The 23,623-nt window shown below is 38.0% G+C and overlaps 1 protein-coding gene across 5 annotated transcripts in view; it reads right to left on the reverse strand.

Annotated features, from left to right (window-relative positions):
• The window catches only part of WAPL (WAPL cohesin release factor), a 106,280-nt gene that overhangs the window by 32,390 nt on the left and 50,267 nt on the right, over positions 1–23,623 (reverse strand). For all 5 annotated transcript variants that reach the window (XM_069796063.1, XM_069796066.1, XM_069796062.1 and 2 more), the window contains exons 3-4: positions 18,035–19,084; positions 11,391–11,509 (exon numbers count right to left, since the gene is read on the reverse strand). In XM_069796063.1, coding sequence (XP_069652164.1) covers positions 11,391–11,509; positions 18,035–19,084 — 1,169 coding nt within the window. The remainder of the gene's footprint in view (positions 1–11,390; positions 11,510–18,034; positions 19,085–23,623) is intronic.

Genomic DNA, 23,623 nt, shown 5'->3' on the forward strand with positions numbered 1-23,623 from the left:
TGCAATATTAATCAGCTGTAAGAACTTCTGCTGAATAGCAGAAGAATTTCCTTTTTTCATATGTATAGAACTGACAGCTGTTTACACATAGACAGATGTCTGAAAGAGTGCAAATATTCCAGTGAGGGTATAAAGTGTATTGTACTGTGGGACTCTGCATGTGGTTCTGTGGGGTGAACCAAGATGCAAAACCAGAATTAGTGCCAGGGATTTTACAAAATGCACAGGGCTGTCAGTTTTATAAGATCCTCCCCAAGTAGCATAAACTATGGGCCATGCTTAACCTCCCAGTCCTGAAAGCCTCAAAGCTGAAATTTTCAAGAGTTAGCACTCTGTGCATACTGATGCGGTGCTGCCTGCCATTCACAGATATAAGAATAGGAAAAAATAAGAGCCAGGGACATGAGTCATGCTGAAAATACTAGCAAAACAAGAAAGACAGCAGCTATTTACAGGCAAGAACGCTTTCCAGGGTAGAAGACAATGGCAAAAGAAAACCCCCAAAACAATTTAACTGATATCCTGACAAATGCATTATTTTTATCTGAAGGGCATTCAGTAAGACTGTATGCTAGATGCTTGTCAAACCACAAGTAGTTAAAAAAACCCCAATAAACCAAAATATATGATTATTTACCACTCAGTATTCATAATCATTAAGAGTACTACTCTGTCCTGCACGTTTCACTTTGAACAGGAAAAAAATAACAAGTATGTTATTGTCCTGGTTTCAGCTGGGATAGAGTTAATTGTCTTCCTAGTAGCTGGTACAGTGCTATGTTTTGAGTTCAGTTTGCGAAGAATGTTGATAACACTGATGTTTTCAGTTGTTGCTCAGTAGTGTTTAGACTAGAGTCAAGGATTTTTCAGCTTCTCATGCCCAGCCAGCGAGAAAGCTGGAGGGGCACAAAAAGTTGGCCCAGGACACAGCCAGGACAGCTGACCCAAACTGGCCAACAGGGTATTCCATACCATGGGACGTCACATCTAGTTTAGGAACTGGGAAGGGGGGGGTGGGGAATCGCCGATAGGGGACTGGCTGGGTGTCGGTCAGCGGGTGGTGAGCAATTGCCCTGCGCATCATTTGTACATTTCAATCCTTTTATTACTACTGTTGTCATTTTATTAGTGTTATCATTGTTAGTTTCTTCTTTTCTGTTCTATTAAACTGTTCTTATATCAATCCACGAGTTCTACTTCTTTTTCCCGATTTTCTCCCCCATCCCACTGGGTGGGGGGGAGTGAGTGAGCGGCTGCGTGGTGCTTAGTTGCTGGCTGGGGTTAAACCACGACAGTTATGCAGCACAGAACTATTAATAATGGACTGTTTCTTTTGACAAGGGAAAGGAATGAACATCCATTCAGAGCAAAGAAAAAGAAATTATGCTTCAGAATGGTTAGATGGAATATCTATTCAACACAGGCTGAGCAATGTGTATATAACACAAAAAAAAAAGTCAATATGAATGCCAGATAAGATAACAGTTTCCAACAGCAGTTAAAAACCAGAAGCAAACCAGGAGCAAGTCATTTATTCAGTGTTCAAAATGTGAACCAAATCCCCATTATTTGGATCACAGTAGCAGATAGCGGCAATAAATCACCTCTGGGTGCCATGGACCACTTAATTGTGAGCTGCTATACCATTTAATGCAGTACACAAAAAGCTTTATGCATGCACATGGCTAGACAGCTACAAGCTGTTAGTCAGACAAGGTTGAAGAGTATCAGCAGCAGACAACACAATGAGCAGGGGGGAAAAAGTGTCACAGAAGTCTGATACAAGAAAAGCTTCAGAGGAACTGCAAAATGTTTTTCTTCCTCAAAGCTCAAAAGGATGCCTACAGGGCAGAACAAGACAATGGGTCAAACATCCAAATGAAACATGAAAATTTAACTTGAAGAAACAGGACAGTTTGATAAACGTGAGATTCATTCTTTAACAGAAATAGCTAATGGTGTTCTGTATGCTGCTTACACTGAGTGTACTCAAACCTGGTCAGCTCAGAAGCAGAGCCCATATGGTTATGTTTACTAATTTGGCCTGAAACCTATGTTAAATCTAATTAAAAGGAACAGGGTACAATAGTTTAGACATACCACCACTATACTAGAAACTTACCACTTCAATCAAGAGAAGGGAAAAACCTGCATCTGCCTGCAAGTAACTGTACTGGCACAAACACATCCTTGTAAAAATTGTTAGACAAAATTCCTGCCTTCTTTGCTGCTACATAAAGGCAGATACAGACAAACACACAGACACATGGACACACACACACATCCTCTCGCACCCCCCTGTTAATCCTAATCTACTCGAAGTATATCAGTCTACTGACAGGAAAGCCTTACAAAATTGCAACAGCAATGAAATTCCAGAGGTCATATGGTTGGGGTGCGGGTGTGTGCGTGCACACCCACATAAGCATTTCCATTTGGATCAGTAAAACATTTTTCAAATAAATCTCCCAGCTGTCCTCAGTTACGACACTGTGGTTTGCATCACTGAGTATGCTTACTTGATTCCTTTCCGATGAAACCAAACTTGAAGATGCTTTTCCAGAGAGCACCTACCTCACGCCAGCTGTTACTGGGCATTCCCTAAAGCAGATCAGAATAAAGCTAATTCAAAGTAAAAACTTCTAGATGTGTATAATGGGGGACACTGGGTCCTCAACACCAACTGTTTCACTCCCAAGATGTGCTCCTGTCGCATCGCACTATTATCTAATGTACATAAAATCACAGACAGAGCTGAGTGAACCAACCATGCTCATACAGTACCTGGGAGCTGTGAAGACAATTTTGCATATTCATCTGCATATAAATTAAGCTCCCACTGGCAAATGAAACGGGTATATTTTAATCTCTTTGAGTGGTTTTCCCATTTTAGAACTTTCTACAGGACTGAGGCCTTGTGCAATGTAACATTTATCCTACGCAGTTATCCTGCATTGCCTAAAACACCGAGTTAATTACTGGGAACTATGCAGCTGATGGGGGGGTGGTGAGAAATGCAAAGATGCAAGAGAATCTGGCTTCAAAAGAATGTTTTAATGCATCTTTGCTTCTTGCCTAAAAGTTAATACCAGTAGGAACTGGAAATATAAACCGCAAAGTTTCCACTGTGACATTAAACATTTTCCATTCAACTTGGTTTCTCTACTTCCTGAAAAGTCTAAGTACACACAAGGGGAGAAAGATTTCCGTGCTTATTTTTCATTTCTTCCTCTTGCCTCTATGAGGACTTAGCCTATTACCTCCGTGTTGCCCTTTGCATCCCTACCTTTCTCAGAACAAAGCTATGTCTCAACTGATAACATCTTTCCTGACACTGCGTAGGAGAAGTGCACTTCCAATAACATTGCCACCACAGTTCCACCTAACAGTTGCATATGGAGGACAGGCGAGGAAGCAGTTTTACCAGGTGGAAGGATCTCAGCTCAGCATCTACTAGAACACACCCTTCTTCACCACGGTTTCATATGAAGGAGTGGGAAGAAAATAATTTTGATCAGCATCAAATTATTATCTTTAAGTTAACAGACCAACTCTTGGCATTTGCTTTTGCTCTGAGATAGCTTCAAGGTGTTATGCCCCAACTCAATTCAGTAAAATTACAGTAGCTACTTCACTCTTCAAATTAGGTGACTAATCTGAAAACCTGCCAGTCCTGATTAGTATCCTGGTTACCAACTTAAAAATTAAGAATTGGTTTTGGTCTATTTACATTAGTAATAGAAGGAAAAAAAAAGAAAAAAAAGCCTAAATGGTAAGCACTAGGAAGCCAGTATTAAATAAATACGCTTACCAAAGAATCTGGTTTTGCAAAGGTTAAGTGAAATAATTGTATCGATATAAAGCTTTGGTTTTTAACAAATCAACTATTTAAGAAACAGATTTATTCTTACCTTTTATTATCTTTTATCTTTTTTTAAAGTTCATTTTTATTCCAGCAATATAAAAGTTGCTTAAAATACACATGCTGTTTATAATTGGTTAGCACTTAAAACAGCTCGTATCTTCTGCATCATTCCAACAAATAGTTTTTGGACAAAAAAACCCACAAAAAACACTTCAGTTCAGGACTGGGCAGACCATCTGCCAAAAGTGTCAACCAGTAAATGAAAGGAATGTACTGCGGAAGCAGCAGCATGCTGTCACAGGTTGTCAGATCTGACCACCACTGTTTGTCAAACTGCTGATGAAACAGACTGCTGGCTGAGCACTGAACTGATACAAGCCAGAGATTTCACTGAGTATTTCGGTTGTCAAAATTCAGCTTGACTCCTCAACAGAGTCAAAATAGCAAATGTCGACTAATAATCTTTCCTGTAAAAAAAAAAAATAATAAAAATATTTGCAATTTTGACATCCTTAATTAGGTGCAAATAGCAGCTCAATGTGTGTAATATCAGCAGTTTAATATCACTGAAAAATGCTTTATTATAACTGTTCACCCTTTTGGTAGGACACTCTTTGCCTAAAGATTATGGAAGATAAGGACAAGCAGTTCTTTTTAAGATTAGTTCTGACAACTCTACTCTGATCCTACCATTAAAAGTATGGAAAGGGCTATGACTGGTACAGCAAAACTTTACAATTATGCTTCCACTGCTGCTTTTTCAAGACTATTTACTTAAAATAAGCTATGGAAAAATAATTAACCAAAACCACCTGAAGTTGTGCACTTAAAAGATTCATCTTCACAAACATTCAATCTAAATAAATAAATAAATAAAAAACTTTAAAAATTTAATTTGGGAAAATGCAGATTCTTTTGCAGGCCAGCAAAAATAAGTGTTACTTGCAGGATAAACATCTACTGTAAAGTATAATACAAGCTAAGTGGAAAACTACAGATCACAGCGCAGCCTAGTTTCTTTCCCCTCCCACGCACATGTCACTGTCATATTAGCCGTTAAGTTAGTCAAACCAAGAACCATGCATGGTTTCGTACTTCTTCAATTTCAAAACACTTTCAGATCAGGTAGAAGTATTTCATCTTGGACTTCAAATAAACTTAGACACAGCATTTGTTTCAAGCTGATATTTACAGCTTCTTCCAGACAGCATGAAGCACCAGTGGAAAAAGCTCACACCAACCTGTAAAAGCTCTCACAGGTTATACCCTTAAACTTGTATTACAGCAAATCCTATTACGAACAGGATCACACATAAGCTTTATTTTCAAGGATTGACACTTTCTCACAGTGCCTAAAAATTTATAACAGGAATATGGCAACTCAGTGAAAACAACCTAGTCATGGGGAAAAAAAAAACCAAACAAACCTGCCTACAGGACATGAAAGATGCAATTAAATAATGAACTATGGACTAGCTGCAGATCAAACGGAAGAGACACAGAAGAAAAAAAAAATTGGTTTTTTGCTGGTTCAGCACTTGATAACTGGAAATTAGTGTTCTTCATACAGTAGTGATTTAACACATCCTTCCAATTGATCTCTCCAAAACAACACACTTTTAAATCTTGCGCACGTTTCTGTACCTTACTGGGCACAAAACACAGCAGTTATTTGTAAAACTGGAATAAAACATGAAAAGCAATAAATAGTTACAGGCTTATGACTGGATCAAGTTTTTATCTTGGATACAGAGTTCAGAAGCAGTCTGTTGACTAAGCCATGTCTGAATTCAGCAATGATTTCATTCATGTATTCAATACTACTGTCATGACCGACTCTATTAATGTCACTTGATCAAAGTAATGCATGCAATCCTGCTAACGCCGGCTGTGTTTAGTGAGCATTTCTCAGTTGCAATGTTGACTTAACCAGGTTAAAACGACTTAATCTCTCTTCTTCGGTTCCCTCAACTGAGTGGATACAATTGTTTACAGTCTCCCAGTGAACCAGACTGAGATTTGTGTTAAATGTTTCCTTTTAGTGGGTTATTTTTTAAACACAGACTGGTTCCTCAATTTAGTTCAATACACAACCTTGGGAAACTGAAGGAGCAAGGGAACAGGAGTGAGCAGGTAGAGCAAAAGGAGAGCAAAGGCACCTTCACCAAATACTTCTGTCAGTATTTTTTTGTCTTTTTCAGGCAAAACCAGTCCTTACAGTAGGTTGGGTTTTGTTATGGTGGGGGTGGTGGTTAGTTGGTTGGGGGTTTTGTTACTGTTTTTTAATGTATAATACAAGATCTCAGCTTTTCCTGACAAATACATTCCACACTAGTGGAATAACTTTCAAGCAATGCCACTGTTAAAGAGAAGGAAAGCGCTTTGCATAGGAAACTCCGTGGTCCAGTACTTGAATGAGTAGCCCAAAGGGAACACTATGATAATCAAGTTACTGGCAAAGAGGTTTTTCCATGCCTTTTCCTGTACAACCCAATGTGTGCACAACAAGGGGGTTGGGGGGGGGCACACTGATGTAATGTTGTTCTTCCAATTCACTGCGTACGTGTGGGGAAACGTATACAGTCGCAAAAGAGACAGGTTTATCTAGAGCTAAGACCTCAACAAGTGAGTTTAGAGAAATTTCTCCAGGCATAGCAAGACAAGCAGATAAGAAAAAATACTTAAGCTAGTCTAAAGTTGTTCATAAACATTCAATTCTCATTGTAAAAGTGAGTAGTTGAGGGAAATACACAAATTTTAATTGAAGTCAGAAGTCATTAAGCAACGGACTAGCATTCAGGTTAGTTTCTGGTTTGAACAACAGTCCATGAATCACCAATGTAGACTGTCCATGCAGTGAGTACTTTCTTCCTCACTTACCAATCATAAAAACTGTATGATTTATCCTCTCAAGAAAATGTCAGTCTTTTATAGGTGTTAAATTGCATTCTGTCAACACTAGCATGGAAGCTTTATGAAATATACTCAGTGCAAAAAATATCAGCATCTAAGAAATTAATTCCAAAAGACTCGTTTCTAAAGTTCACCTATTCTAAGGCACAGAAAAAAAAATTCCTGATACAGCACTCATCTAATACCTTGAAATTTCATGCTCCTTTGAGAAAATACAACATGGAGACTGCTTTTGGGTACGTGTACTTGAAAGAGTCAGTGCTTTTTTCTGTTATACCTCCTTTGGCCCCACTTCACGCAACACAGTAAATTTTCCCATGTGTCTTAAGCAGCACTGAAGAGCACTAACAGAAGGATTATCATTCTCCCCCCCACTCCCTGGCCCCTCAAGCTGAAAGGCTCCCATACCTTCTAATTATGATTTGCAACTCTATTTACATGCTTACCTTGGAATATTCAAAGGTAATCAGTATTCACCTTGTCTAGGTTGGCTTCCTATGGCCACAGGCAGAACTAAGATCAGCACAGAGTTGCAGGTCACTCTTTATCATACTTTTCAAGTTCATGAGCAAAGGGCCATACCAGAAAATTTGCAGTTGAGAGGATTTGGTGGCCCTTAATGACACACTGGACAACAGAAACACTGAACTGACAGCATGGCTCTGGCACAAAATACCAGGCACAGCCATCAACTTCTAGGACTGATCAATCAAAAGATTAAGTTTGGGGATAGACTAGTTCCCTTTATCTTTCATTTCCAAGTTGGTTTTATTTCCAGGTTCCTGTTTAGAGACATGCATAGTTTGCGTAAGACCATTGGGAACTGTTCCAGAGTATTCCTACAAAACCCAATTCTCCTCATTTGCTGACTCTGGCCCAAATCTGTGGTGAGAAGGGCAGGAGCAAGAAACCCTAGGAAAGAATTTTTGTGGTCCCTATTTTCAAGCCTTTAGTCCACGTAGATTTGGACCATAGCAACAAAAAAGTTCTTGTATACCTTACTGGTTTTTGCCTGGTAATTGAGAACTAGTTTCATCTGCAGAAGGGGAACTAAGCTCAAAGGGACCAGCAGATGGGCATATCACAGCCCCACAGAGTTCCCAAACTTACATGCTAGAGCATGAGTTACTGAACCAGTTGAATTAAAATTGTACACAGCTGCAAACAAACTTTTGCAGATGTTACTCATGTATGCTTCACACCCATAATTTGCAAGTCAAGTAACGCCAATATTTATGTACTGTAAGTACGTAATTATGTTGCTACGGAAAATAATATTCCCCCTGCAACCCAGGCTCAGGATAAAGAGGTAATTCCCTTAAAAGCAGTATTCTGGTTGAGACTTTACATACCTATGATAATGTACACACTACTGCAACTTTTATGTTCACCGTATGTGTGAATAGCCAGTGATTTCAGTGAGACTCCTTATGTTAAAAGCAGTTTTTAGAAACACTGTTACTCATTAAGTCAATAATGTCTGTAATCTTTTATTACATATATGCTCAAAGTTTCAAAAACTGGACTTCAACATTAGAGTACAATGGTTCAGTTTCGAAAGCACAAACATGGGTGAGGGTCCTGCTGACTACAAACTCAAAAAAATACTTCAGCTTTCTGGATCTACTGAAGTTTAACAATACCACCTGTTGCTTCCTGAGTAACACAGCTGTTTACTTTCCAGCTCAGTGTGATGCAATGTGCCATACCTCTAACATCACCACCTAGCAGAAAATAATTAATACTGTATCTGCTAGTCTCTACAAGAAAAAAAAAAGGTGATGAGACAGTGAAGAAGTTCCAGAGATTTTTTTTTTGTTTTTTTAATCATTTAACTATATTCAGGTCGATACTGATAGTTCATTTTTTTCATTCCCAGAATGAAAATTCCCTCAAGATGCAACTGAGATTAAGAGTCTATACCTATAGTTTCGGAAGATAATTATAGAGTCTCTACTTACCATCAGAACAAGCTTTACAAGCTTTTTTAGTGACTCCATGTAACAGCTCTATGATTATAGAACACTGAAGTTCCAAATCTGAATTGCAATTACAGCAATTTCTACTTCGAGGTCTATTATATCACTACAGGGTCAAAAAGGCTGTTTAATTCTCACCTTTCCCACTTGAATTAAGTTTATTCCCAACTGAGAATTTTCTGAAGTTGAAACAACTTTCTCTCATATATTATGATACTGCTGTAAGGTTTTTTTTCCACATGATTTCATGATACATACATTCAAAATGAATTAAAAGTTTTCATATAAACCCTCAGGTATTTGAAGTATAAAAATTAAACAAGAAACACATAAAATGCTATTATAGAATAGTATTTGAAGCATAAATACATAAACACTAAAAAAAATGCCATATTTACCAGAACACCCACAGCTGTTGTACGCTGCTAAAAAACCACAGCAAAAAAAGTACAGTTAAAATTTACATTCCCTGTACTTCTGTTTCTCAGTCTATTGTAACATGTTCACTGATAGGAAGCTGATTTTTAAAAAATGATTATTCAATCAGCAGAAACTGAGGAACTCTCATCTTCAAGAAATACTATTTCAGTTCTGAAAAGACCCTCCTCACTTATCGATAGCCTGACTGCAAACTCTGGAGGCAAGAGTCAGCAGCAAAGAGGTCCCCATTCTGTTGAAAATCACAAATCAACAAGAAGCGATTCTGCTGGTTTCAGCCAGGAGAGAGTTAATTTTCTTCACAGTAGCTGGTATGGGGCCATGTTTTGGATTTGTGCTGAAAACAGTCTCTATAACACAGGGATGTTTTAGTTACTGCTGAGCAGTGCTTACACAGAGCCAAGGGCTTTTCTGCTCCTCAGCCCACCCCACCAGCGAGTAGACTGGGGGGGCACAAGGAGTTGGGAGGGGACACAGCCGGGACAGCTGACCCCAACTGACCAGAGGGACATTCCAGACCGTATGACATCACGCTCAGCATATAAAGCTGGGGAAGCAGAAGGAAGGGGGAGACATTTGGAATGACAGTATTTTGTCTCCCCAGGTAACTGTTAACACGTGATGGAGCCCTGCTTTCCTGGAGATGGCTGAACACCTGCCTGCCGATGGGAAGTGGTGAATGAATTCCTTGTTTTGCTTTGCTCGCGTGCGCGGCTTTTGCTTTACCAATTAAACTGTCTTTATCTCAGCTCACGAGTTTTCTCACTTTTACCCTTCTGATTCTCTCCCCCATCCACCCCTCCGCGGGGGGGAGTGAGCAAGCAGCTGGGTGGTGCTTTGCTGCTGGCTGGGGTGAAACCACGACAGCAACACTTTTTGCAAAAGGGCATTACAACTGACAGTACTTATTGGTCACGTGTCCTCCCAAATGAAAATATTCCCTTGCGTGTTTGGAGAAATAAAACAAATTTGTCCTCCTTCCTCCCCCCACAAATCCACGTTTTTAAATGGAAAATTATGATACATCAACACAGCCGGGGAGATAAGAAGTCTTCTGGTTCTGGAAGACCAAAAAAAACCTTAAAAAATTACTTCAAGTGAAACTATTATATAACACAAGTAACTAGCTACCTTTATGAGAAATTTTACAGAGTGATTTAATTATTAGAATTCTTTAGGAATAATAACAAGGAAAAATAATTTTTTAAAAAATTCTTAGAAGAGTGCTGAACACATTCTGAACATATATAAAAGAGAGTTTCTATTATTACATGCAACTGCCAGGTCTTGCAAAACTTATGGAACTCAAAGGGAAAAGAGAAATATAAGTGCATTTTTCTCTCCAGTTCCCTCTTTCTCTTATTATACCAGTTCTGGATTGCAACAATGGTGAGACAGCTACTGTCTTCACCAGACAATGGGAACGTGTTATGCAAAAAGCATACGAAGAGGCCTTAAGCATTCAAAATAGGTATGCTGGACAATCAAGTAAAAAATTTCATTTAATGGATCCCACTATTGCAAACTTTCACCTAATAGCTAAACACAGTTTTTGCTGTATGCACATTTTTAGAAGCCTCATAATACTGAGTAACCTATAATAACAGGTAAGATAAGCCACACCTAGCATCAACAAAATGAATAAGCTCCATTCACAGTATGAAAGGGCAAATTCATACTGAATATTACATACTTTGGGTATATGGGAGTGGGATCAGGGGTCATTTTTCTTTTTTTAACTAAAAGAAAATCTCACTTTTCCACATGCTATAAAGTCACTTGTCCTTATAAAGACTATACCAATGCCAAATTTGAAGCTTTCAGAAAGGTTCAATCCTATAATATGATAGATGTTTCCTGGGAGAGCAAAGAAAAAAACAAAAACAAAACCAAACCCACACAGCATTTAATGGTGCTTTGCTTTAACAACCAACCAGAAGGGAAGGCATCTAGGTTGCGCGTTACCATTGTGCAACCCCAGACTTGCAGCTGAAAAGTAAAATTACCAGTAATGATAGAAAAATTTTGCACTTGAAGGTTTTACTTTTCCAGATATTATCTTAAAAGCCAACAAATTATCTCAAGTGCAGATATCAACTGGGACAAAAGCACTGTTACATATATAGGAAGAAATACCAATACTGAATAGTTAATTAAAATAAGAACTTAGTCTTGGTCTCAGTAATATTACTCACCCGCTTTGGCCCACTAAAAATCTTCCTGGTGTTTTCCTTAGATTTATCACCTTGTTTATTTGTGGATTTCTTATTGCCTTCAGGCACACCAGATGCATCCTCTGAAAACTCCAGAAGATCTGTAAAAGGTAAATATAGACATGAAACACCCATATTGAAAGCTGCTGAACTGCTAGAGCATTTCTTGCACCTGACATTTCCACATGTATAGCTTCTGAAATTATATAATAAACAAACAATCTTAATCAGAAAAATCAGCTTTAAAGCCAAATACAGTTCTGGATAGCACTCAGATTCACTGACTGGACTGTCCTAATACATTAGAAGATACATTACAAGGTACACAGTCATAATTATTATAGCACCTCTTGCCCATTGTGTAAGCTTCACGTTATTATTTCCCATTTTATACTCCTGTGAATCCCAGGTTACCTTTTATATGTGCTTACTTACAGCTTACTGCTACAACTATGAGCAGCAAATGAATTAAACAGTAGATGGGGTTCTTCAAAAGTGCAAGATGCAGAGATTTAGAAGAATACTTCCCACTACAATGATGGGACCAAAGAATTGATCCTAGTTCACTTCTCATGAAGGCAGCCTGTTTATATTTGTTTATTCTGCTATAAACAGTATTAAAAAAAATATCGTCATCAGCTCAGAAAGGAGTCAGCTAGAAGGAACCACTGAAATGGCCTTCCCATGTATTCAATCCTTGCCTCACCAGTAGTTCCAGCACTCGGTTTTGGACTGTAAATCTGTAATTCACTGATCTAATTAAATTCTTGTCCTGTTTTTTTTTTCTTTAAACTTGTGTTGTGTTTGAAGCATTATCCCTTGGAGACCAGCTTACGTTCTTTTACTTGGCACAAACCAGAAGTTACCTAAATTTCAAAATGGAAATAAAAGACAGGCACAGAAAAGCACCGTTTCATCTGATAAACAGTTTAGAAAACTGATCTATTCCAGAGAAGCTGCCACTATTTGAAAACTGCACTGCAAAAATACAAGCAGGTTGGATCAGTTACTCTAATCCCAAGTGCACTCACATCCAGTAAACAGGACCGGCCAAGCGCCTAGGTAAGGAGGCAATCAAAAGCAAATCAGGCAAGCAAATTTGTAACGGCACTTGCAAGGACACAAAACTTATCTAGTCTGGGGGAGAAGTACTCTTAAAATAAGGCTCAAAAGTTTCTTAAATTGCAGGAAATTTCAAAGAGCTTGGCAGCACCAGGGCAAGCAGGATGCCCACTGCAAGGCACCTACCAGAATCAGCCTCTCACATCCCAGCCCACTGGTTTTCAGTTTAGTTGTACAACATCAGCACAATAGCTTAAGAACACAACATGAACAATCCTTCTGAAAAAAAACCTGACTTTAAAAGATATTTTGATAAAATTAATCAAACAGAGGAAAAATATTACAGACCAATTCCCATTAACTTAAATAAACCAAAACTACTTCCAAATCTGTATAGAAGTCAACTTACTCCTTCCTTTGCTGGCACTTACCAAAGGAGTCAAATCGAATTGCTTTCATACACATCCTTACAAATCCTGAAATACTTCTGAAGAAGCCAGGTCCTGAGTGCAGTTCCCAAAGAAAGTCAAACCAACAGAACCAGACCCTATTGTAGATTAAAAACTAAAAAGCAACTCACTTGACTACAGTAATTACAAACATGCAAGTCACTCTAGAAATGCAAGATGTGCTTTCACCCACCAAATCAGCACAATAATGTGTGCCTTGCTCTAAGACTTGGAGCTGGTATTGTGCTTAATGATAATTAATAGTGCTCCATATCAACTAAGCCACAATTTTAAAATCATCCAAGTTTCTTTGTTTGAATTCTACTCCTATGTGATCCTGAACTGTCCCATTTAAATTAGGTAATTTTAAATTCAAAGCTTCTTCTTGATAAAAACATTTCAACTCCTACGTACAATAGGATAATTTTGCATTTTTTGATGTTGCTAGCATATCAAATGCTTTCATGATTAGTTTCCATAAGATTATCTGCAATGCTTTGATTTGAGCAATGCTCTTTAAGGCTTTCTAGGTATCCTAAAAACACTCTGCATACATGTACTACCAGATTTTGAAATCTAAACTAAACAGGATGTGGAAGAGAAGTCTTTTGTTAACATTAACTGAGCTAGTCAAAGACACGAGTAGTTTGGTAAGCAGTGACACTAATGAAGTTTGTTCTCCACTGTCTCTCTTGTATGGATGCTTTTTTCCCCGCCCCATGCAGAAAAGATGAGCATATTGACCTTTTTCTCAATACGGGAGCCTGTAAGTCTTTTTCTCCTCTATTCAACCATTTTCAAGGCACTTATAATCTTTTGAGATAATTTGCCTGTCCCAGCTAAAATTGGAAAGATGTTCAAAGACCAACTAGAAGGCAACACCACAGTAAACTTCCTGGGGAAAAACAACCCAGTTTTGTTTTAGTGCCTGAGGGTAATTCCGCAGAAGATTTTGCAGTCCAAACAGGACTTTGCCTTTGAGGACTTTGATGTACTCTTAACTGGCTAAAAATATTTACCCAATTAAAGTGATTCAGTTTTTGAGAAGATGCAAAGGAAGAAAAAAAAAAAAAAGAAAAAAAAGGGTAGGTTTGCTCATCAGAAATTAACTGAGTGCTAGATGCTGATATACAAAAGCTATTTTATTATCCAAAAAGATTATAGGAATCTCATCTTGATCACTGAAAGGAAAATGAATGCATGACACTAAGGTTAAGTTGCACATCAGAACTGATTTATGAAGCAAAAGGCTAAGCTGCAATACTTACACTACGGTAACAGGTAACTGCTACTGTAATTTAGATCAAGAATACTGTAGTTCATCATTACTATACTGCTTATACGATATATAGTGAAGAAGGAGGCGAACCAAATAAAAGTATGTTAGAGAGGCTAAATCTTCACACCTTTCTTTAGCAAAAGGTTTCAGGGCAACTGCTCTATCCCGTTTATGTCAATCTACATAGGGATATGGAAATGTTTCATTTTACTCAGCATTTTTCTTTCTTTTTTTTTTTTTTAAATGCCTGTCACTTTCTGTAATAATTTTGTCATTGGCCAAAATGAAATGTAGTAAAACAAGCATTAACATCATCCTAGGTGTCCCAGCTGAACAGGTGGGAAATAAAGCATTCTGAGACTACAAGTTCAGAAGCTAAATATTTCAGAAATCTTAGTGACCACCCAAACCACTGACAACCATGGCAAGATCTTTAGAAAAAGACATAAACTGCTAGCACAGTTATTTCCAGAAGTATAACACCATCCCAAAGATACAGGTTTGCTCTTCAAAACTGAAGCCTGAAGTTAGTTTTGGTTAAGCCCTACTCTTCTTTGCCATTAGTTCAGACTTCTCTCTCTTGGATACAACTCCCCACTGATTAATATAGTCAAGTAATTAAGTCATTTTCCTCCAGCATTAAAAGCTTCTCTTTACTAGAGTCATCCTGTATTCTGGCTAGTGAAACGATACAGGTACTGTTTCAGATCTAGTAAAGTCTCATCAGTACTTTTAGCCTCTGGCATTCTGGCAGACTACAGCTGGGAGACTCACAAGTGAAAGGGGCTTTTGCTTCACTGGACTGCTACACCAACTAATACGAGAGAATTTTAGATTGCAATGGCAAAAAAATCACAACTTTAACTAGAACTCAAAGCTTCACTAAAAATGTCAGGCTCATAAAGTTATGAAGTACATTTATTAAAAAGAAGTCTGTGAACAGCATCTAGGAACTTAAAAGCCAAGAGCATCTCGTGGTATGGGTTTTGGGGTTGGGTTTTGGTTTTTTTGGGGGGGGTATTTGTTTGGCTTTTGTTTGGGTTTTTTGGTGTTTTTTAACCATTTCAGCAGGCAAACCTATTGTAAAAGTGAACAACAGAAAAGGCACTTCAGGGAAAGACAGCCTAACTAAAATTTACTTTATCGACTTTGCATTTTTTCCTGCTCTAACAATATTGTCCATCTAGTCTTTAGTGCTTCCTTAAATTTCATGTGCAGAAACATTTAAACATGTATTATTAAACTTACTTTCCCTCAGCTGTGAACTACTAGACTGGAAGGAAGAGTCCATTCCCAGCTCAGTTAGAAAAATCTTTGCATGATGATTTATACTAGGATTCTAAAATAAATTTCATAAAAATAGACCGAGATTATGGTAAGTTACCAAATCAGTATTACAGAAAAATTTTGTAAGACTACAACAGAAAGCATTACATGTCTTGAAAAACTGACTATGCCATATAATATTCTTTATGCACAGAACATCAGAATCAGTCTTAGGAATTTCCAGGGCTGGAATTCAGAGAGGCAATCTGGCATGTCACCTGTCAACCTGGAACAGGAACACTGGATTTTTATCTGTGGATTTATTCATTAGCACAAAAAAAGAAGAGCACACACAGGACTCGGGTAGCATTAGCACCTCTCAAGTACTGTTTGTAACTTCAGGAAAAAGTTTTATTGTGCAAGATGTTCTGAAAGCTTTTTCTGAGGCTTGGATTCAAAACTAGCATTTTCCATGGACACAGAAGTCACTTTTTTTCAGTATGTAAAGGAGATACCTCACAGCAGTGTCACATATTTTACCACAACTTCAGGCTTAGATCCAGAAGCCCTTGATAAATTCTCAAACTCAGCATCACTATATTGAAAGACCTTAATATGGCTGTTCTGAGTGATCATGATGCTCAAAATTTTCAAAGGTCTGACAGAAGACAGCATGAAATATATCAAGGAGTCCTACAAATTTTAGGGCAATATTAGACTCCCTATTTTTATAATCTGTACTGCAGGATTGAACTAGGAAATGTGCTGCAACTTAGGCAAATAACTCCACGTCATCCTTCAATTTTCAGAAGAAAAAATGCAAGTCAAATCTCACCTGGCTACAGCAGCACAAAACAGGAATCAAATGAGCAAAGGAGATGCAAAATAAAGGTGAAGCATCTCTTAGTGGAGGCACTAAGAGGTAGCTCTTACCTAAGAATTGGAGAAGCGTATTAAGAAACTAACAAAACAAAAATTTACATCTACCTGTGCCATAGGAACCTCTTAGGAAAATATTTCAGAGAAATAATCTGTGATATCTGAGAGTATAATGGCCTCCTTGGTGAATGCAGCGCTGGATGCAAACTAGATATTTTGAGACTCCAGGGGACAGCAACTGAAAGGATTATTTGATGGGTTAGCACCTCAGCTGCATTACCTGTATAAACGATTTTTTTTCCTTGGAATAAATGGCTGAACAAAGACTTGTCACAGAAAGGGACTCAGATGGGACTACTTCATAAGTGGCCCTATAAGTTAAACCCATTTTCCAAAGGGGCTGGAATGCAAGTGTCTCATCATAATTAAATTTTATGAAAACAAATCAAGGCTTTTTTTTGTTTGAAAACACAATCTTCTCCTAGAACATCAGTATCAATTTGGCCCTTTTAGAATTTACAAAGAGACCTAGCAGTTACATTTACCTTTGATTAAAAGGCTTACAGACAATTCTGTTTTTAAAGACAACTATAATTAGAACAGAGAAATGAATATTTTTTCCCTAGGAAATTTTCTTTCTGGATTATATTAGCAGAAGCTATTTGTAGGAAAAAACGGCTTCTCCAACACTTGCAAAGCTAGACTCAAGTCCTCCCCTCTCCCCATCACAATGAAATCTTGCCAAAGTCTTAAAAGTGTAACAACTTCAGTGAATGGATAAAAACTTGTCATGCTCCATGCTCCAAAATGGAGGACCAAAAAGTTCCCTAGAACAGTGGCAGTGTTTTGAAATACTTATTCCAACATGCATGATTCTTTGGCATTAGACTTTTTCAAAATGAAAAAAGCTAAAAGAACCTTTCAAAGTGATTCTTTTTCTTCTTCACGAACACCCCTCAAACTTGATCAAAGTCATTATGCGGGACCCAACCAACCACCAAGCAAGTCTAATTTTTCAAAGGCACTCAAACACCGGAACTTGCTCAGCAAATTCTGCATGACCAGTTTTACTCATATGTATGTGTACGTACACATACACACACGTACCACCTATGCAGAAGGTGGACATAGCTGAAAACTGGAAGCAAAAGCAGCAATACATCAATATGCAGAGGCACACCCAAATCCAGTCATCTGACTGGCAGTCCACGAGTTCCCACAGCCTCTCCCTTGAACCGTGCATCCTCGGACAAGATGGAACTTGAGAAAGGTCCAAACTGATTACAAACGCGTTCAAAAGCACAAAAAGGAAAAAGGTTTTTCACATCTCTAAGAGCTACTTAAATTTCTGCACTCAGCTCCATAATTCTGGGTTGATGTGGAGCTTCTGTGGGAAGATGGCTGCCTTCCAGGCATACGTACTGTACACTCAACACACCAAAGAGGTAAGAATCTTCTGTTCAAAAAGAAAAAACTCTACCTCTAGCAAGAGACCAAGGGGTATAAAGCATAGTTCAAGACAGCTATGAAACACAAGAAAGGACCACAGCAGAAATAAGCAAATTTAACTTTTAGATTTCCAGATCAGTAGTACTGTTCAACAAATTCCTAGGTATACTGCAAAAAGAACAAAACATAAAGGTTAACTAAATTTAAATGTTAAGTACGTATTCCAGAAGAGTTCTGCTTACCTGCATTAGTACTGAGCTGGCTATCCTGGGAACAGTTTTCATTGCCGTCAGAGGTTGACTGTAGTGAAGAAGATGGTGCAGTTCTACTTCGTTTTTTGTTAGCTTTCCTTTCTGCTACCTGCCACTCTTCATCTTCATCCTCGCTTTCACTCAAGTCATCAAACCCAAAGTACTTGATTTTGTAATTGGAACTCCCAGAACTTCTAGAGGCGCCTTCATCTCCCCCTCCCTCATCTTGATCATCAAACCCAAAAAACTCTAATTTGACATCCCTTTTGGATTTGGTATTGCTTGGTCGAAACCTGGTTGTAGTTTTTGTAGTAGCAATGTCTGCTTTTTTTCTTAAGCGTCCAGCTTCTCCCAAGTCAGTAGGGGCTGCTGTGGTAAATTCATCGATTCGTTCCATGGTATCCTGTATAGTAACATTACAAACTGACAAGCAAGATGGATGTAGAACAGTGTAGTCTCTAGTCCGTCCAACCGTCCCTCTAAAACTGGTCCCACTACTTAAAGAAACTTTTCTTGCTGGGTTCAGACCATCATTATTTGACTCACTGTTTGCTTTGGATAAAGACTGACTAGTGCCATCCATTAGCTTGTCAAAATTTGTTGCCCCCTGTGGTTTTGCTTTGTTGGATCGACAATATGTCCTACAGTTGCTTGGCCTAGGAACAGTTTGCACAAGTTCTTCACTAATGGCTTCCTTTGGATTTTCACTATCTTCTTTATCACACTCCTCATCCTTGCTCTTCATCTCCGAGAGATGTTCATTGTCAAAATCTAACACATACTCTCCAGTTCTGGTGTCTTCGGTTTCATCCTCCCATTCATACAAGTGAGTTCTTAATGGCCCCTTCGTCTGAGATGTTTCTGATGGAGAGTCTGCTGTCTTTCCAGTGTGGGAGTCCCAAGAATCAGGCAGGTCCTTGGCTTCAATGTTGTATCCAGAAGCGTCTGTAGTTTCAGTATTGGTTTTGTTACTGTCTTCAGCATTCTCATAGATGAAATGACTGTTCTTCTCATTATCTTCATTCAAATTCTGTATTTTGTCTGCAAGAAAAGGTAAATTTGTTACTAAAAAGCATTATTAAAAAAAATAATCGCCCTTGTGGGCAACTTTGAAAAGTCACAATATAACAGCAAATATTCAGTTTTCAATGACAAAAAAAATAAGAGGCCCTTATCCTCCTGGTTTCTACTTTTTAAGCCTTTCAGTTTAAAGTTTTTGCTATAATAAATTCTTTTCACTATTTCTAGCAAAAATATACACTAACTTGAAATAAGCATCCCTTTGAAAACATGCACATCATGAAAAGAACAGTAGTAAACCCTAAATACAACCACTTATTTACCTATACAAGGTAAAACCACGACAACAACCTACACAAAAAAGGAGAAGTCTGAAGCAAAATTTTTGATTAAGTCAATCACACTTCAATGTTTTACATACAAATGAATTACAGTGAAAAATTAGATAAAGAGCAATTATAAAGCATTTTCTAATTATATAAGAAAAAATTTCCTTCCTGTACATAGGTTATAAGAGTGTTGTATTTTATTCTTATGCAAACATACCCACCCAAAAATCCTTGTTTACATCAAGCTATTCCAACTACACTAGTGTTTCAAATGAAAGTTTTGCGATATAGATGCAGGGCCTCAGATGCCCTACTTTAAGTACTTTTTGCTTTTGCATAGAACTGGAAAAGAACAGGTAATATCATTAGAAACACAAAACATCTATGAATCAATGAATTAGCTAAGTTTGCATATATTCATTTTTAATACTAAAAGATACATTATAGTAGCCTACTGTGGTCAGGAAAGGGGATGCATCGGCAGGTTACAGCTGCTCGTTCAGATATTCTTGGTCTAAGAACTAGAGAGTAGTGAGGCATCATCACAGTAGAAATGAAGATCAGCATGGGCCACAGAACCTACCAATTAAGTTAATTAAATTTGCTGAAAATTATCCTATAATTCACCGCCTAACACAGTAACTGTACAGCTACTAAAACCAGTGAAAGTAATCCACTAACACATCTGTACTAAAAATGCTACAATCCCTGCTACAAACTGTATCATAAGTTTTGATCAATGTACCCTGAACAGAACGGCACACAACTTCAGCAACTGTTATTTTATTTTGCTGCTTCAAATTAAAATATTTGGATTTCCAGAAGAAATACAGAAAATGCAATTCTCATCACAATTTTAAATTAAATCACTTCTGAAATGCAGGTTTTTACAATGAACTTCTTCAGATCAGAAGAAGAGCTGCTGCCAAAAGTCAGTCTTGCACTTTTCCAACCCATAGCCACACTTGTAGTATATGCTGTCAAAGAGAACAAATTGCACTGTAAGAAATCAGGTTTTGTAAGATTTGTATCCAGCCAACCAGCATCCACACAGTAGTAATGCCAGGAAAGACAGTATTAAGTCTTCCATCTTTTGTCCTCTAAACTGGTAGGGAAACCATTCCCTTTGGTTTCCCTGAATACCAACAACAGCTCAGTGGATTTGGTACCAGTTTCATGAAGATTGCATCTGCATCTGCCACACTCCATTGCTGCACCTCACACACACAGACACCCAGAAATATAAGCATGTTATTTCCTGGGAACAAGATGAGCAGAAATTTCTTTGAAATTTCTGAGACAGTATAACCAAACACAGGAACCAAGGTGTCTACCGTTACTATCAACACTCGCTGTACTGGCTGCCTGGGCCAGGAGAAGCAAGATAAGAAGTCCGACTGGAATGCAAAAGACCCTGATGCATAGAAGAGTAGCACATGATGAGATAATCTGGAGAAACAGAAGCAACCAGGAGAGGGACAAGTAGGAAAAAAAAAATGCTAGAAGAAAACATGCTTAGAAGACACAGCAATAAAAGAGGCTCCACTGGCAGAATGCAACGCCTATGGTTCAAATTTGTTAGGTAGCAAATGCTTCCTAAACCCATCAGTAAAATGAAGGCTTTAGCACCCTTTAGCACTAGTCCTGTCTGCATTAAACTTCATCAGCTACCATTTACCCAGGTGGCACAGAACCTTCATAGCACTGATGAAAAGGTGTCAACCTTCCTGATGAGGAAAGTGAGCATCAGTACTGTTCCAGGGACTTTTGTTCATTTGTTTTCAAACTAAAATGGTATCATCTAAACGCCATCCTTGCACGTATGGTTTATAAAAGAACTTCAAGGGGCAAGCAGAAAATTCTAGTAAAAAAAATTACTACCAAGACAAGTTTTACAGGAAAATTGGTTTAATCCTCATTGAAATTCCTCAGGGAGACAGAACAAGTAATATCTCACAAACTGGGGTCCAGCTGAGGTCTGTCACAGAAGTTTACATACTCAGCTAGATAGAAAAAAAAGCTCTTCACGGAATATATGAAATGCAAAACTAAATTCTGCAAAGAACATCAGTCCTAGCCACCTCAGTGATGGACTCTTGCTTAATCCTTTCCAGTATCGATATGTTATACAACAAATCTTTTTACTCCCATTTCAATCTCATGCTTGTGATAATCTAAGAGGCCCAACCAAAATTAATCTTTCTGTAATCAAAGAGTGAGTTTGACAGCATACAATATGTTCCTTTTTCCCTCCATATGTTTAATATTATTGTGTAACTGAAGACTACCATAACACTTAGGCATGAAAACCAGCAAATTAAACTCAAAAAATTTTCAGATTTTCTCGCTAAAATACACTAATTTGCAGCCTCACTACTACTGTTCCATATCTGAGTGCACATTTACTTGATTTAATAAAGTCTGAGCAACATTTAAAAAACGTACATTTAAAATATGCCCGCCTTGGCTTACTAAACAATACTGAATTGTTAGGAAGAAGTTTCAGTACGCATATCTGGAAAGGGAATGGTTTTCCTATCCTAAGGAAGTCTGGGATTTTAAAGAGCCACACTTCATACCAGGACCAAATCAAATCTCATCTTCCCAGGGAAGGAATAGAATACATGTGTGCGTATGCACATTACAACTCAAGAGTCAATTCAGGAATCTGTTTTGAGATGAAAAAAGCTGAAATTTAATTTTACATTGTCTTAGCTTGAATAACTATCACCTCAGCTACAGTCTGTACTCTCAAGCAGAAAAGATGATCAATACATCAAGCCTGGAAAACAGACTAAAGAGGCCAAAGATATATAAAAACATATATAGCTCATACACACCAGTAGCATTGACAAAAAATTAATGGAAAAAATTACCAACGAATCTGTCTGCAAAGAAACGTTAATCAAGTATTCTGAAAAAGTTTGGTGGGGTTTTTTGGTAGTTTGTTTGTTGAGGGGGGAGGGGGGTTGTTTGTTTTTGTTTTTTGGGGTTTTGGTTGCGGTTTTATTTTTCCCCACGCTCCGCTACTAGCGCATCACAATAATCATGTCTACTCTCCAATACATACCTTCACATATGTTGTCTTTTAAAACTCCAGATTTTTAATATGCAAAAAGCAAAGATATTCAGAGAGTGCATATTTAAGTCTTTAACTTAAGATCACTTCATCTAAAAACATACTCCCTGAATTCTTCTGTTCATTCATCAGTTCTGAAGCATTATTTAGTTGTTGAAACCACTTTACCTTCTCAGTCCCTTGCCAGGAAGTTATTCTGTCAATAGCCAAGAGCTAAAGCCATTGTCTACTAGGTCTTTGTAAGAAAGATGATCCTTATGACACCTGTATCAATGATAGTGCTGGTTTCATTTTAAAAAAAGTTTTTCTATCATGCATTAGATAGTTCACCAAGTAATAATAAATCCAAACAGATATTTTCATTATGAGTGAATTTTAGTTAGTTTTGATGATGTAGCTACAGACACTGAAAAACTATTCTACAAATTGTTCTAGAATATTTTAGAATGCACTAAAATTAGCCTAATATTTGTAGGACTCTGAGCAAGCAACACAGTCCCACCTAGTCAACTGTGACCTACTCAGGGAACAAAACTTTCTACTCTCTTATTGCAGCAGCCTTATTTGGACAGACTGAAGCATCAGTTGACACATGCATCATGACAAGAACAATCCTTCTTCACATCTATTTTCTCAATTTCAATTTTTCTGGACTTGCTGCACTGAGGTTGTTATTTTTTCTTCCCAGAGTGGCTCCTATTCTCATCTCCAGTTTCACACTTACCTAGCCTGCCTGCTCTTCTCCTCATGCTCATTCCCAACAGTCCCGAGTACAAAACTGAGGAAACCGAGCTAGTTACTAAACTCCCGAGTACAAAACTGAGGAAACTGAGCTAGTTACTAATTCCTCAATGCCAGTCTCTACTGTCCCTAAGAGAACAACCAAAACCACACTGGTACTTCAAGTCATTAGTACACCTGCATATTAGTAAAATTTGATCAGACTGGGTTAAGGCAATAGCACCATACATCTAGTCCTTCCAGCCTTGAATTCCTTGTTTCTCTTCATCAGTAAATGTGAGTAAAATCACTTTCTCCAGTCGTCTCAGCTGACTAATAAATAACAAATCCATTCTACCCCAGTCAAACAGCTTTATTGATGCTTGGTTTACTACACTTCCAAAAATGATCTTAAATGCCAAACACTCATCA

Source organism: Haliaeetus albicilla, chromosome 11, assembly GCF_947461875.1.
Source record: "Haliaeetus albicilla chromosome 11, bHalAlb1.1, whole genome shotgun sequence".
Lineage (NCBI taxonomy): Eukaryota > Metazoa > Chordata > Aves > Accipitriformes > Accipitridae > Haliaeetus > Haliaeetus albicilla.